The 14304-nt window shown below is 36.4% G+C and overlaps 2 protein-coding genes across 8 annotated transcripts in view; one reads left to right on the top strand and one right to left on the bottom strand.

The window, feature by feature from the left end:
* gapvd1 (GTPase activating protein and VPS9 domains 1) overlaps positions 1 to 4958 on the bottom strand; it is a 47091-nt gene extending 42133 nt beyond the window's left edge. For all 7 annotated transcript variants that reach the window (XM_051902571.1, XM_051902573.1, XM_051902574.1 and 4 more), the window contains exon 1: positions 4759 to 4958. The gene's annotated coding sequence lies outside the window, so the exon portion shown is untranslated. The remainder of the gene's footprint in view (positions 1 to 4758) is intronic.
* A 4045-nt stretch (positions 4959 to 9003) lies between these two features.
* hpdb (4-hydroxyphenylpyruvate dioxygenase b) lies at positions 9004 to 13918 on the top strand. The gene is made up of 14 exons (XM_051902602.1): positions 9004 to 9113; positions 9211 to 9237; positions 9472 to 9534; positions 9976 to 10080; positions 10202 to 10244; positions 10341 to 10423; positions 10524 to 10613; positions 11545 to 11648; positions 11747 to 11824; positions 12466 to 12628; positions 12716 to 12787; positions 12915 to 13037; positions 13212 to 13328; positions 13499 to 13918. The coding sequence occupies exons 1-14, from the start codon at positions 9111 to 9113 to the stop codon at positions 13607 to 13609; spliced, it is 1182 nt and encodes a 393-aa protein (XP_051758562.1). The 5' UTR covers positions 9004 to 9110; the 3' UTR covers positions 13610 to 13918.
* The last annotated feature ends 386 nt before the right edge of the window (positions 13919 to 14304 follow it).

Here is a 14304-nt window from a genome sequence, read left to right as displayed (position 1 = left end):
GGTGGCGACAAGTGACTGATAAAAACATACTTATTGAATCATTCATTCAAGAGATTTGTTAAATGCTGATTCATCCAGTAATGGAACAAGGCAAGTCTTTATGAGTGAGTCACTGAATCATTCATTCACAAGATTCGTTCAAAAATGCAAATTCATCCAGTAATGGAACAAGTAACACTAGGGGTGGGTGAAATATCGGTAGACACGATTAACCAGTAGAAATTTGTCAACCAATATAGATTTTGGACTATCGTCTCTATTGTGGTTACGCTCACATGCTGTGTTGTGCTGCGCGGTCACAAAAGCAATTCGTTTGCATGCGTTTTTAAGCATTGTGGTTTAAAAACAATTGATTTTAACTAGGGCTGGGTATTGACACAATTTTCACGATTTGATTCGATTACTATTCACATGCTTTCGATTCGATTACGATTTCGTTTCGATTTTGATTATTTTGGATGTAGTATTTCAGATACAGTACATGGCAAATTTTCTAGAGGAAAAAATTTCTCAACTAATGCTGTAACCTACACATGTAAGTCAGTTGGTACTACTATTAATATTGAAGGTTAAATTAACTTATTTATATACAAACACTTAAATTACACTCAATGATGTTTTATTATAAATAAAGTTTAGAATTAAATAATCATATTTCTACTCCAATTCGTTTTTTTTAAATATAAACATTTAAATCGCAGCTGTCATAACTGATTTATTCAAACATGCATTAAATATTGAAGAACATTAAAAATTATAATGAATATGTGTAACGGAGGCCAGCTAGTAGTCGTAACGGTGCATAGCTATATTTATCAGAATGTTGCTTTCTAGAGAACACTTTTCTAGCTGACTAATGAGTTTATGGTCAATATGTTTTTCAGAGGTAAATGTGACGTTACGTGACATTGTTTACAAGCTGTTTTATTGACGTCTTTCCGAACACTGATTGAGCTATTACACGAGACATTATACGGATTTTGGTAAGTTGTACTGTATATTTTAACATACCTTCAGATGTTTATTCATGTTTATTTCGCGCTGTAACTAGTATTAAAATGGAGGAGAGGATGTTCACGCTCCGTGCTGCCGCTTCTCTTTAACTGAGGCGCTAAAGCGATCTGTCACGTCACATTAAACAGCGCCAAAATGGTATTTATTTTTTGAATCTCATAATAAGATGGACGCCATTTGAAATCCGAGACTTTGCTTCATATCAAAAGTAACAAAGCACAAATATTATTGCGATTTATTGGATGGGAGGCGCTACATGTTTTGTTCATTCATCAACTGAAAACAGACTAGACTAATCGATTCTTGGGATTTAAGAATCGATATCGGTTCGTAAAAATGAGACTCGATTAAAATCGAGAAATCAATATTTTTTACCCAGCCCTAGTTTTAACCGTTGAAGTACAATAAGCAGTGAAAGACAACTCATTTCAGTATATGCACGCACTCTCTGAGAGACTGTTTCTCAGCGCTGTCTGAGAGAGGCGCGACATGAAGTCCCAGCTCATGGAGCGCGTGAGGACTGAACTGAGTAGTTTTTGCCGACTAATTGGGCTTGAATGGCTAATTACACATATTTTTGTGTCAAAGTGACCATGTATTTGCAAGTAAACAGAGCCATTATGTCTTAAGTTAAGGTACAGTTGAGAACAAGGCATGAGTATAATGGATCGGTGCAGTTGGTCTTAAAGGGACAGCATCCAAATTTACCTGCTGTCATTATTAATGCTAATCAAACAACAAAAAAGAGAAAATCTCTCACTGCTTGCTTTTGTAACTTTAATAATAATAAATGTATATTTAATTTACACAGTAAATAATATGCATTTGATTACTTTATACATTTTATGTAGTATTTCTAGTGCTGGAAGTTTTTCAGGTAGGTTTATTTCAAATGTGTCTTCGTTCTATTGTAGTTTGTTTTCTTTGCTCTATCTTTATCACTGTTTACTTGTCTTCAGTAAGCTTGAGTTTTTTAGGCTAGCATTGATTTTTTTTAAAATGATATTGAAAATGGTGATAAGAATTATAAAATTATGAAACATTTATATCATAAAAACCTTATTTAAAGCAAAAATAACTATATTGTGATATATATCATTATCGTGATATAAAATTACTTATATCATGAATTAAGATTTTGGCCATATCACCCACCCCTAATTAATTAATTCATTCATTCATTCATTCATTCATTCATTCGCCATTCCAAACGATTTTACAAAAAAAAATTCATTCAAATTAATTACATATTTTTTAAAAAGACTGCAGAAATTAACATTTTGTCAGAACCTCTAGTAAATAACATGTTATTTTGTTTAGTTGACTCAGAATCGTGGGTGAATCATGATTTCTATTTTAAGCAAAAAAAATATTGTGATTCTCAATTTATCCAGAAATAAAAAGAATTAGTTTTGGATGCATTGTTCCATACTGAAATACATGCCAAACTGAAGCATCTAAAATAGCAAATCTCAGAAGACGAGGATGAATCACATCCTGATATGTTTACAAGCACATGATGTTCAAGAATTGTCAGTTTTCTCAGTTTTGCCAAATACCAACAGCAAGGCGCCAAGAAAAATATGCTAAGGGCCCCTCTGACATTACTACATGTGTCAGTGCACTCTCTTACTCACACATGATCACATACACACACACACATGAACAAACTATCTGGAGTTACACACTTCCTAACTCCTGACCCTGCTGGAAACACATCCTGCTTGACCTCAGCATCACCTCAACAGTTTGTACACTGCCTCAGTCACATGACAGAAAACTGCATCCTGTTAAAAATTCAAAACCACCTATTAAAGCTGAAATGGTTCGTCAGGACTTTAACAAAAGGACATTTGGCAGAGGTAGGAGTAAACTGGCATCATGAAACATCCTTATTGAGCTTTCACTACATCACTGAAAGAAGGTGTAGAGATATAAGCCCCACTAAAATAGTTAATGCATCAAATAAACTCCAGTCTGCTACTCAAAGAGCACCGCTAACCTAATGTCACAGCTTTGGCATGTGTTGAGGAGATGCTATGGGAGGAGTTTTATACCCTCAATATGAGGCTACATGAGGACGGCCAAACAGTTGGGGGATGAATTAGATCAGAAAATGTGCCAGCCACACACAGCTGACTGATAAGAAAACAAGAGCGCTCTAGGATTTGGCAGTTGTTTACGAGATACAAGACCAGCTTTTCTGAGACAGTGCGTGTTTAAGCAAGCAAGCTGTAACGGATCACAGTTTCCCTCCCCTGAAATTACCCAAATACCCATTCAAAAACACAAATACAGGCTATTTATTTTGTACTTGCTCTTAATTATGTCCAATCAGTGCATTCCAGCAGTGATATTTATTTGAAATACCACTAGGATTTTAAAAAAGGCTAGCTTGTGCACGCAATTTATAAAGTTTTGGCTCTTTTTTTGAGGATTTCCATAGGCGGTTAAAGATGCAATGAAACCGTAGCAACAGATCTTTTCTTCCTTGTTGTGATTTACTTAAGAGTGAAAAGGATTATTATCAAAAAAGAAAAAAATGTTGAATAGATTTTGACGTGGATGTTACATTAAAAAAATGAAGTCGATTGCGGAGGAATGATGTTTAAGCGGACTAAATGATTGGAGAAGTCCTGGATATGTCAGGATTTTCACTAGATCAAGTTATGACATTTTGATTAAACATTACTAAGTCAAAAAAATACAAAATTAAACATGCACAGATGAATTGTTCACAATAAGATCTATAATAATGCATTTAAAAAAAATAGATGGGGTGAAATTCATGCTGACTTTAAGTAATATAAAAACTGGGCAATGTCTGTATAAAACAAACTCAGTATTAACTTCTTGCTTAATGAACTGTTGTATAACAGCGACATCAAACTGCTGAATATCAACTGAATAACATTAGCACTCCTGCTTGTGCCATATTGTTTTCTTTTTATCTTATTATTGTTTTTAAATTAAGGATTATTTTTCATTTTATCATTTCTATGTAAAGTTCGCTAAATTACTAGTGTTAATAGTAATATGTGCCAACTAAACCTACCTTTAGGGGTAGTTAGGTCACGTATTTCCAGACAAATGATTATGTTTGGAAATAAGTGTACATGCAAACCCTTGTATTTAGATATTTGCCGCAAACACTGCCCAAGGTGTGCATGGCTGAGCATTTGACATCCATCACAGCTATTAATTTTTCACATTCATATTTAGATCACAATGAGAAATGTCTAACGTCAGTCACGTAAGAGCCATCTGTATACATAGTAGCGCGAGACCTGATAATGTGATTGACAACAGAATAATATATCGGCTGCAAATATTTGTGCAATTCACATTGAAAGGAAATTACACGAACCACTTAGGGCCTTACACTGTGAAATAAAACACTGTAGCTGCCTGGAATTAACACACCAGCATGACTGTCAATGAGAAGTGCATGACAACAACAAAAGCTACAAGAGTCGGTGTGTCAGCGACCAAAAGCGAAGGAATCATCGTGTTTTATAGCGCAAGAATAAATGAAACACTTCGCTCAGTAGCGCTTTGAAATCTACATTCAGGTAACAATGTGCCAAGAAATCGAAATATGTTCCTGAGAGCTTAATTTGGAAACAAACGGGGTTAAAAAAACAAAAGGTGACAATATGACCGAGACAAGCAGGCCAACAAGCAGCTAACGCTCAGTTCGCAGTGTCACATTAACCAGCTCGAACCAGCGTACAACAGACTTACCGACTAATTTGACGGCTGGGTGTGAAGTATTAAATTCAGTCGCGACTGGTACAAATCGGTTTTACAGTCTAGTTCTCGTTTCAGTCCTCCAAAGGTCCTAACTGCGAATGAAAGAGATAAAAAAAAAAGTCCTCCGTCGTGAGATTTTCTCCTCCCTTTAGCAACAGCCACAGTGCACAGCTGTCATCAAACGGGGACGCGCGACGCGCATGCGCAATTCAAACCTGCGCAGACCTGCAGCGTATGGAACTATTTTGAGTGTTTTTCGTTTTGTGTTTACAGTTTGTTTTAAAACACTGTTTTCTTTTAACAGTATATAAAAACTATTAATACATTTAACTACTTTAGGATTGACTGAGAACTCGAGATTCACTGATAACTTTAAATTGACAAATGCATTTTGGATATTAAATTGCTTGACCAGCAGGTGTCGCTACCAGCTTATGTGATAATAGAATAATCGAAGATATGCACTCTTTTGTGGTATGTTGTAGAGAATGCGTTGTGGAAAATTGAGTTATATTTTCTTTTTTAATCTTTCAGATGTGACTGCCTTTCTGTTGATGTTGTAATAATAATAATAATTTTGCTCTTAAATTGCAGAGGGATGTCATACATTTGCCTGTGCCTATATATTTATGCATAAGAATAAGAACTGTTGGCATTAGGCAGTTGTCCTGTGCTTTAATCTGATATGGGGATTTTTATTAACAAAGTTCATAGTTATAATACCGATTTGAATAGAAACTTTGTAAGTGAAATGCATAATTTAACAAAACAAAACAAAATTACAACATTATCCCCCGGTTTCACAGAAAAGGCTTAAGCTAGTCCCAGACTAAAATGCATGTTTGAGCTGCTTTAACTGAAAGCAACTTGCACTGACATATCTTAAAACATGTCAGTGCCATTGTTTTGTCTCAAGATGCACACCAGAAATTATTTTTTCTAGGGCATATTTATAAAAGCTACTTAAATGTCCTCATAGAGCTAAGGCCTAAATCCTGGCTTAGTCTAAGCCCTGTCTGTGAAACCGGGCCTATAAATTTTAATGGAACTGTATGCAAATGTATGCAAATAAAATACAAATGAATGAAATTGTAGCATTCATTTCTTTATTATTGACAATATACATCCAATAATGTGCACAAATAATATTAATGTCATATCTATAATGATGTGTAAAGTAGATGTAAACAATTTAATAAAATCGAAATTATTAATATAAAGCTCATGTGCTTGATACAACAGTGAAAATCATAAACAACAAAATAACATTTTACCAATCACAATTTGTAATCTTATTTTATATATGTATATTTTAAATGTATAAAACATTACACATACCTTACTGTTCATTTGATTAATACAATTGGACAGTACAAATTAAAATACATAGATTAGGATCCTGGAAGAAATATATATATATATATATATACATACAAAGATTGAAAGAGTTAAATTGTACCTCATCCTGTATAGGCTATTTTTTATGTCTTAGTAATCAGCATTATACATACTATTCACCTCCTTGGTGCATCTATTTTTTCTTTGAGATTCATTTCGTAGGATTTTTCTTGGTTGTCTTCAATAATTCCATGGAGAAACAACACGGAATAGCACAGAAGAGAACACTTGTGCTCCTCAGCTCTCTTCGCAGCTGTTCATATTGAATGATCTTATCTTGTGATCTCTATCATTGATTCTGAAAGTACAGAATGATGCTGGTGTCTCCCCTGATGGTATTTCAATGACCTTTTCCACAGACCTCTCTAGCATGTTGGCTTACCAGTGCGAGTCCTGCTTCGCAAAGCCTTCTTGCCTTTCTGTGCAGGAGGTAGAGCAGGAGGCAACGGCCCAGGAGGATGACTTAGCGCCTCATCTCTCCTCAGCAACATCAGAGCGCTGTTCTTGGTGGCGGTCTCAGCACCCCAGCCCCCCAGTGGCTCTGAATTGGAGCGAGGCCCCAGGGACAGAGGTAGGCAAGTTTTAGGGGTGATAGTGGTCATTGTGCGGTTGAGCACTCGTCTCCTAGATGTTCCCAGAGGAGGCATGCTGGGAGGTCTGTGTTTCTTGGTCTCCATGGGTTCGACTGTGTGGTTTCTGGGAAGTGCAGCGGGAGTTGTGCAAGCCAGCGCTTGTATTCTCAGTAAGTTAGTTAGGCGGGTCTCCAGGCCGCAGAGCGCCTGCTCCGTGTAGGTTTCCATCTCACGGCGAAGCTGAGCGAGCTCCTCTCTTAAATCCTTCTTTAATATCTCTACGTTCAACAGTATCTCCTTCAACAAGGCTACACATAATTCTTCACCTCTCTCGTTCTTATTCTCCCCAGTCATTTGCTCTTCTACAGTCTCTTCCTGGACCGCCTGATCCGCTGTGTTCTCCTCAGATGAGCTGATCTCAACTGTGGGTGTAGGTTCATCATGTTCCTTTTTGTTCTTCTCCAGTTCCTTGATTTGGTTTACAACATCCAGTATGCCCATGCGCTGACCATCCAAACCAGCCTGCGTCCTGATCTGACTCCTTACCAAAGAGAACACTGAATGGACTCTAGACTGCATTTCTTTGTCTGTAACCACCTCTGCTGCTCCATTCTTCTCCACCATTTCTTCATGAACATCAAGTTCCTCAGCTTCAACCTGCATGTTTATTTCCTCCTTCTCTCTGTCATCTCTGCTTCTCGTCTTTTGCAACCACTTCTGCAGGATGGCTGGGTTTTCTGCTGTCTGCTCATTCATGATGCTCGTCTTTCTTTGTTCTCTTTACTTTTTCTTTTCTTCGCTCTTCATGCTTGTTTTATAATCTTTTTAGCTTGCCTCATGTTTTATTATCTCTTGTTGTTTCTTGGTTCTACTCTGATCTCTCTTATGACTTGTGCTGAGATCACGTTGAGCTAAGAGAGACCAACAGTGCTGTTTTTCCCCTGAGAACTGTAACTGTCCAATCAGCGTCGGTCACAGACTGTCACTCACTGTCCTCTCGGGAAAACATACCTCATGTGCATCAACATCTTTCCCCTAAACGCTCACATATGCTCATTTGTATTACAGCCACTGCCAGTCTACTGCTCAAATACCTGTTCTCAGTAGGTTTGTACTTCTGAGAACACATACATCAGAGTTTCATACTTACATCAGATGGATTCACAGTAACAGTTGCACTGTGATGATCATTTGATACAATTTAGCAAAGAGTTTTTTTTTTTTTTTTTACTGGGCCGTACAAATGATGCTTTTTTCCAGACAGAAAACTGATGTTAATACTTCATGAAAGCTCCTCATAAGATGCTGAATGCATAATATGCATAATATTAATATATTAAGCCACTTAAAGTGTAAACGCAAATAATTATAAGTTACATCACACCTGATATAACTGTCCTCAGCATCAACATTGTACTCAGCGGCAGCTTAAACACTGTTAATGAAGTCCCCAGAGGGTTAAAAACATTTTGCAAGCTATAAAGAGGGGGGAGTGGGGGCTGCTACAGTAAACGTTATGTTTATGTTGCATTTTCTAGTTGGAAGGGGAGTGACAGGGAGGAGTTTGAATTTTAGGTGTCAGTATGACACTGCAGTTCTTTGGAATCATTTACATTAATTGTTTCCATACTGAAATTTAACCAACACGAATAACTATGAATTTATTTGGTTGTAACTTAATATTCAAATAGTCAGAAATACAGACTCACATGTAAATGCGTTGGTTTGTACAGGTTTACTATTGAGGAATTATTAATTAAGTCGTGTCCATTTATTTTATGGAATTAATTTTAAGTTTAACTTAACTAAAATTTTAACTGCAGAGAGAAAAACCTGTATCAGTCTTCATGACATTATTAACTAAACCGTCTCACATACTCGCACTGAAAACTACAAGCGCAACTTAACCAGCCAATAGGGTTGAAGGAACCGTGTTCCTCCTCCTCCTCAAACAACTAAAGTTACGAAAAAACAAAACCTCAAAAACCGCAGCATGTCTTATAATCCGACGATTGATTATTCTGTTGAACATTTGACTGGTTTTGTAGGCTATTTTTAGAGTTAGCCTAGATGTTTACATTGTACTTACTCTTTAGACTGCCGGTATAGTTTTAAAACCATAATATTTATATATTAAACTGGTTTTATTCTGAAACTAGCATGTTATATTATATATTATACTGGTATATTAAAATGTATAGTAGCTTATATCAACAGCAGAGCATCCTGCAGTGCTGCTCTTCTCCTCTATGGAGCGCCGCTGGGCGGAGTCTCACACAACACTACAAATTCACATCTGCAGCATCTGCACTCACTACATCACCTCATTTCTGCCACTGACCCAAGAAGAAGGTCTGCAAGAACCACTAAAAGATGGTAAAACACTTGATTTTTAATATATTTTAAGATTTTGATGCATTTGATTTGCTAAAAATTCAAACAAGACTAAATTTCTCATTTCTTTTTACCACAGACAACCTACACTGACAAAGGTGAAAAGGTATGATAACATTATATTTTAAAAATATATGCCTCTAAGATACTTTAAGAAACTTGTCCCCATTCTCCTAATGTTTTACTGCCACCTGCATGCTGAACTTTATGTTTCTAAATTTACTTGTAGGCTACATCATTATACTCTTCAGATTCTAGATGAATTCTGCTATGAAACTACTTAATAGAAGAATTATAGATTAAGTGCATCACAGTCATTGCTGTTTTTATATGTCAACAGCATGAGCAGGGCAGGTTTGTCTGCTTCGACCACATCACTTTCTGGGTTGGAAATGCCAAACAGGTAATTCTTTTTACAATATAAGTTTGTAGAATTTGTTTGTTTCTGAATATTAGAGGAGGTGTCCAGTAGGGAGATGCTATTGGCTCTTTTCAGGGGTGGGGGCAATAAGAATTCAGCTGCAAAAACCACCATCCTCCACTCAACTAATTTCTTCCATATTGAGACTTTCTGTGATTTCCCCAGTAGATGGAGCCATTACCATAAAACACATGTAGAAAAACAAAAAAGATGTCTGTATAGTTTCACTTTGTTCAAAGTTTGTGAATAAGTTTCATGTATATGAATGTTCAAAATGTAAAATATATAGATACAGATATAGATTAACAGTTTATTTAAAATTCAGATAGCCAATATTCTTTTAGTGTATTTTTTCAAAATGGTTCAAATCTCCCCATCTTGTCATTCTCTCTGTTTTCCTTTCTTTGCTGTGATGCATCTTAGGCAGCATCTTATTACTGTAATAAACTGGGTTTCGAGCCCTTGGCGTATCGTGGGCTGGAGACAGGCAGTCGTGATGTTGTGTCTCATGCAGTGAAACAGGGGAAGGTAAGAGTAAGATTGTGTCCATCCTCTTCATTCCTTATGCATTCTCAAGCCTGGCCAGTTTAATCTGCTTTAAAAAGGCCATATAAAGTGTTTGCTGAGCAATGTTTTCTATTTCCTGTAGATTATTTATGTCTTCACCTCTGCCTTGAATCCTGGTAATAAAGGTAAGACTGATAAATGAGCATTGCAGTTTTTTGTATTTGATTATCTTTAAAACCACATTCTGTACTACTGTATAATCTGTCCTTTTCCTTGAACAGAGATAGGAGATCACCTGGTGAAACATGGAGATGGTGTTAAAGATGTAGCATTCACTGTAGAGAAATGTGACTTCCTGGTAGAGGTAAATGATGATGGTTTTCTCTCATGTTTTATCTATTAAAAACACTTTCTGGGCATCATTTGCAATAATCACCTATTGGTTTATTATTATTTTCCTGCAGAAAGCGAGAGAACGAGGTGCCATTATCGTTAAAGAGCCTCATGTTGTGGAGGATAAGTTTGGCAGGGTGAAGCTGGCAATACTTCAGACAGTATGTATAATCTCATGTGTTTATATAAGTTTTTAAAAAAATTAATAGTTTTATTGAGCAAGGATGCATTAAATTGACCAAAAGTTACAGTAAAAACATGTATATTACAAATGATTTATATTTCAAATAACTTTCTATTCATCAAAGATTCTTGAAAAAAAAAAGTATCACAATTTCCACAAAACTGTTAAGCAGCACAACTGTTTTCAACATTGATAATAATAAAAAAATGTTTACTAAGCACCAAATCAGCATATTAGAATGATTTCTAAAAGATCATGTGACACTGAAGACTGGAGTAATGACGGCTGAACATTCAACTTTGCCATTACAGGAATTGATTAAAGGGTTAGTGAAAATGAAAATGAAAATGACAATTCTATCATCATTTACTCACCCTCGGGTTGTTCCAAACCTTTATGAATTTCTTTGTTCTGTTGAACACAAAGGAAGATATTTTGAAGAATGTGGGAAACTGAACAGTTTTGGGGCACCATTGACTTCCATAGTATTTTTTTTTCCTACTATGAAAGTCAATGGTGCCCCAAAGCAGCCTGGTTACAAACTTTCTTCAAAATATCTTCCTTTGTGTTCAACAGAACAAAGAAATGTATACAGGTTTGGAACAACTTGAGGGTGAGTAAATGATGACAGAATTTTAATTTTTGGATGAACTATCCCTTTAAGCTTTAAAATGTATTAAAATAGAAAAATGTTATTTTAAATTGTAATAATATTTCACAATATTCTTGTTTTACTGTATATTTGATCAAATAAATTCAGCCTCGTTGAGCATAAAAGACTTCTTTCATTAAATCCTACTGACCCCAAACATTTAAACGTTGGTGTGTTTATGCATATGCATATACATTTAAATCTTTAAAAATGTTGTCCCACTTCCGCTCTGATTCCTCTTTCCTTATTGTTTTAGTATGGTGACACCACTCATACTCTTATAGAGCGGACAGGATATAACGGGCTCTTCCTCCCAGGATTCCATGCTCCTCTGTTCTGTGACCCTTTCTTGGCAAAACTGTGAGTGTGCTGATGTGTCCTTGTTTTCTCATATAAGAGGTCCATATCTTAGATCATGCATGGATGGATTGTTAGATAACATGATTGTTCTTTCACAGGCCAAGCGGGAAGCTGGACTTCATTGACCATGTGGTTGGAAATCAGCCAGACAATGAGATGGTGCCAATAGTAGAGTGGTATAAAACTTGTCAAAACACATTGTTGAACTTAATCAAAATGCGTAATTGTTAACAGGCAGACAACATCAGACCTCTGTGCCAGGGTGAAAAGCATAAAAGAAGTCACGAGAGGCACTCGCTTAGAACATCGCAAGTCTTTGGGGGGAAACTCCCTATCCATGCCATCCAGTCAGAATACACCAAGAGCCCCTCCCCAGTGATCAGTCAGCAGTGTGTCTCCATGGTGAGGATAGAGTAAAGACTTGCGAGGAAAGATCAGAAGAGACTCAGAGAGAATAGACAGAGACAGCAGATGGTTGCATTTCGGTCTGTGGTAGTGGCCAACTGAATATTATGCAAGAAAACTCCTTGGTAATTATGACTCAGCAAAATTACTTTTCAAAGGATCTGAGACACCATCTGGAGACAGTTAGACACAGTGGGGAGGGGGAGAGGGAGGAAAAGAGGGTGGTGAGGGGTGGGAGTAGCAGAATTATCTAAACCAGACCCCATCCCATCATGTCCAGCTTTTGTTAAAGGGTTAGTTCACCCAAAAATGAAATTTCTTAAGGTTTAACCACTTCTCCAAAAGTATTTATGCCAGTGCTTTTCACATCAGGATCACTATATTAAACTGACCTGTATGTATTTGTATGAAGGTATCAGAGGAACCTGCTGTTCCACCGATTCTGGTCTGTAGACGACAAGCAGTTACAGACTGAATACAGTGCGCTGCGCTCCATAGTGGTGGCCAACTATGAAGAAAGTGTGAAAATGCCAATCAATGAACCAGCAATGGGGAAGCGCAAGTCCCAGATCCAGGCACGTATTACAGACATGACATCTACTTACTTTCATCTATCTATGCATGCATCGATCCATTCATCTAACTATCTTTTCTCCTTTTAGGAGTATGTGGAGTACTATGGTGGCCCAGGGGTTCAACACATCGCCATGAACACCTCTGACATCATTACAGCAGTGAGTAAAACAACATTGATACAGGGATAAATTAAATTTGTAGTGTGCAAAGGGGTTAGAATTGTTCTTTGTGAAAACTGAAAAAGTTTACTTTAGGTATATTGCATTGACAAGGATATGTTTTCAGATCCGTAACCTAAAGGAACGTGGTATGGAGTTCATGTCAGTGCCTGACACTTATTACCAGCAGCTCAAGGAGAAGCTGAAGCTTTCCAAAGTCAAAATTGTTGAGGACATCAGCATACTGGAGGTACAATACAATTATAAAACAGCTTACTATCAGAAGGTGAATCAATGCAGAGTCTAAATTGTTTTTTTAGTTGAAGGAAAGAGTTAAAGAGTTATTGGCAATTTCTTTTAAATTACAATTTCTGTTGCAGGTCTGAAGCAGAATGTGAAAATAATGTGGCATTGTTTTATACAGGAACTTAAAATCTTGGTGGATTATGATGACAATGGCTACTTGCTTCAGATCTTTACCAAACCAGTACAGGACAGGCCCACCGTGTTTCTAGAGGTCATCCAGAGACACAACCATCAAGTAAGACTGCTATTATAAATCTCAGAATGTAGCAAATATTGTTTCAGAACATACATCCATCATATTTAAATTTGCAATGAATTGATCAAAGACTATCCTTCAGAAATATCACCCAAATGTGTAGATATATGGTAGAGCATACATAACAGTGCATTGCTCTACTGTTTCAGGGTTTTGGTGCTGGAAATTTCAAATCTCTGTTTGAGGCTATTGAAGCTGACCAGAACGCCAGAGGAAACCTCACCATCCTTACACCCAATGGCATATCGGAGAAACTCTGAACAGGCTATTCATAGTAAATGCATGGTACATGTTAAAATATGGCTAATAATTTACTTTGTTTGGTATATTTGGCATATTTTTGTTTGGCTTTCAAGCATGTGCCATTATATTTTGTATCCACATGTTTCTTTACCAACAGACGCTTTTGACCCTGTGGACTTATAGAAAAGAAACTGTATCATGAACATTTCCACCACAGTGTCTTATCCACCACATCTCAACATATGTTTTATGTTTAACAGCATTCTGTGGTGGAAATAACTGTAGTGGAAAATACATTTTTGGAATAAAATGTCCTTCATCTTAAAGCTAATTTCATTGTTTATGTATCACTTCACTTATGCATAATTTGACAAAATTACAGCTTGATTGGAAATGAAGCGCAATAAAAAAAAACAAATATTCTTTTCATTACAATAATCGTGATTTTTCTTTGTTTCACGTCTTATTTTTCATCTCAAATTCTTAACTGAGACTGCCTCCTTGGTAAATAAGCACACTACTTTTACAATAAACCTTATGGCCAAAAATGTTTATTGTGTTTGAAATAACGCCGCTGCAAATTAACGTTACTGTCGTAATTTGTGTAAAAGAAGCATACCATATAAATAAAGTCATTATATGACCAAACATATACTTTTTTTGATAATAATGCCTAGGTTTCCTTTCCATTTTGATTACGCGACACGCTTTA

The sequence above is a fragment of the Ctenopharyngodon idella genome, chromosome 8 (genome assembly GCF_019924925.1).
Source record: "Ctenopharyngodon idella isolate HZGC_01 chromosome 8, HZGC01, whole genome shotgun sequence".
Taxonomy (NCBI): Eukaryota; Metazoa; Chordata; class Actinopteri; order Cypriniformes; family Xenocyprididae; genus Ctenopharyngodon; species Ctenopharyngodon idella.
Note: the sequence above shows the minus strand (reverse complement) of the source record. Positions and strands in the feature narration are given on the sequence as shown.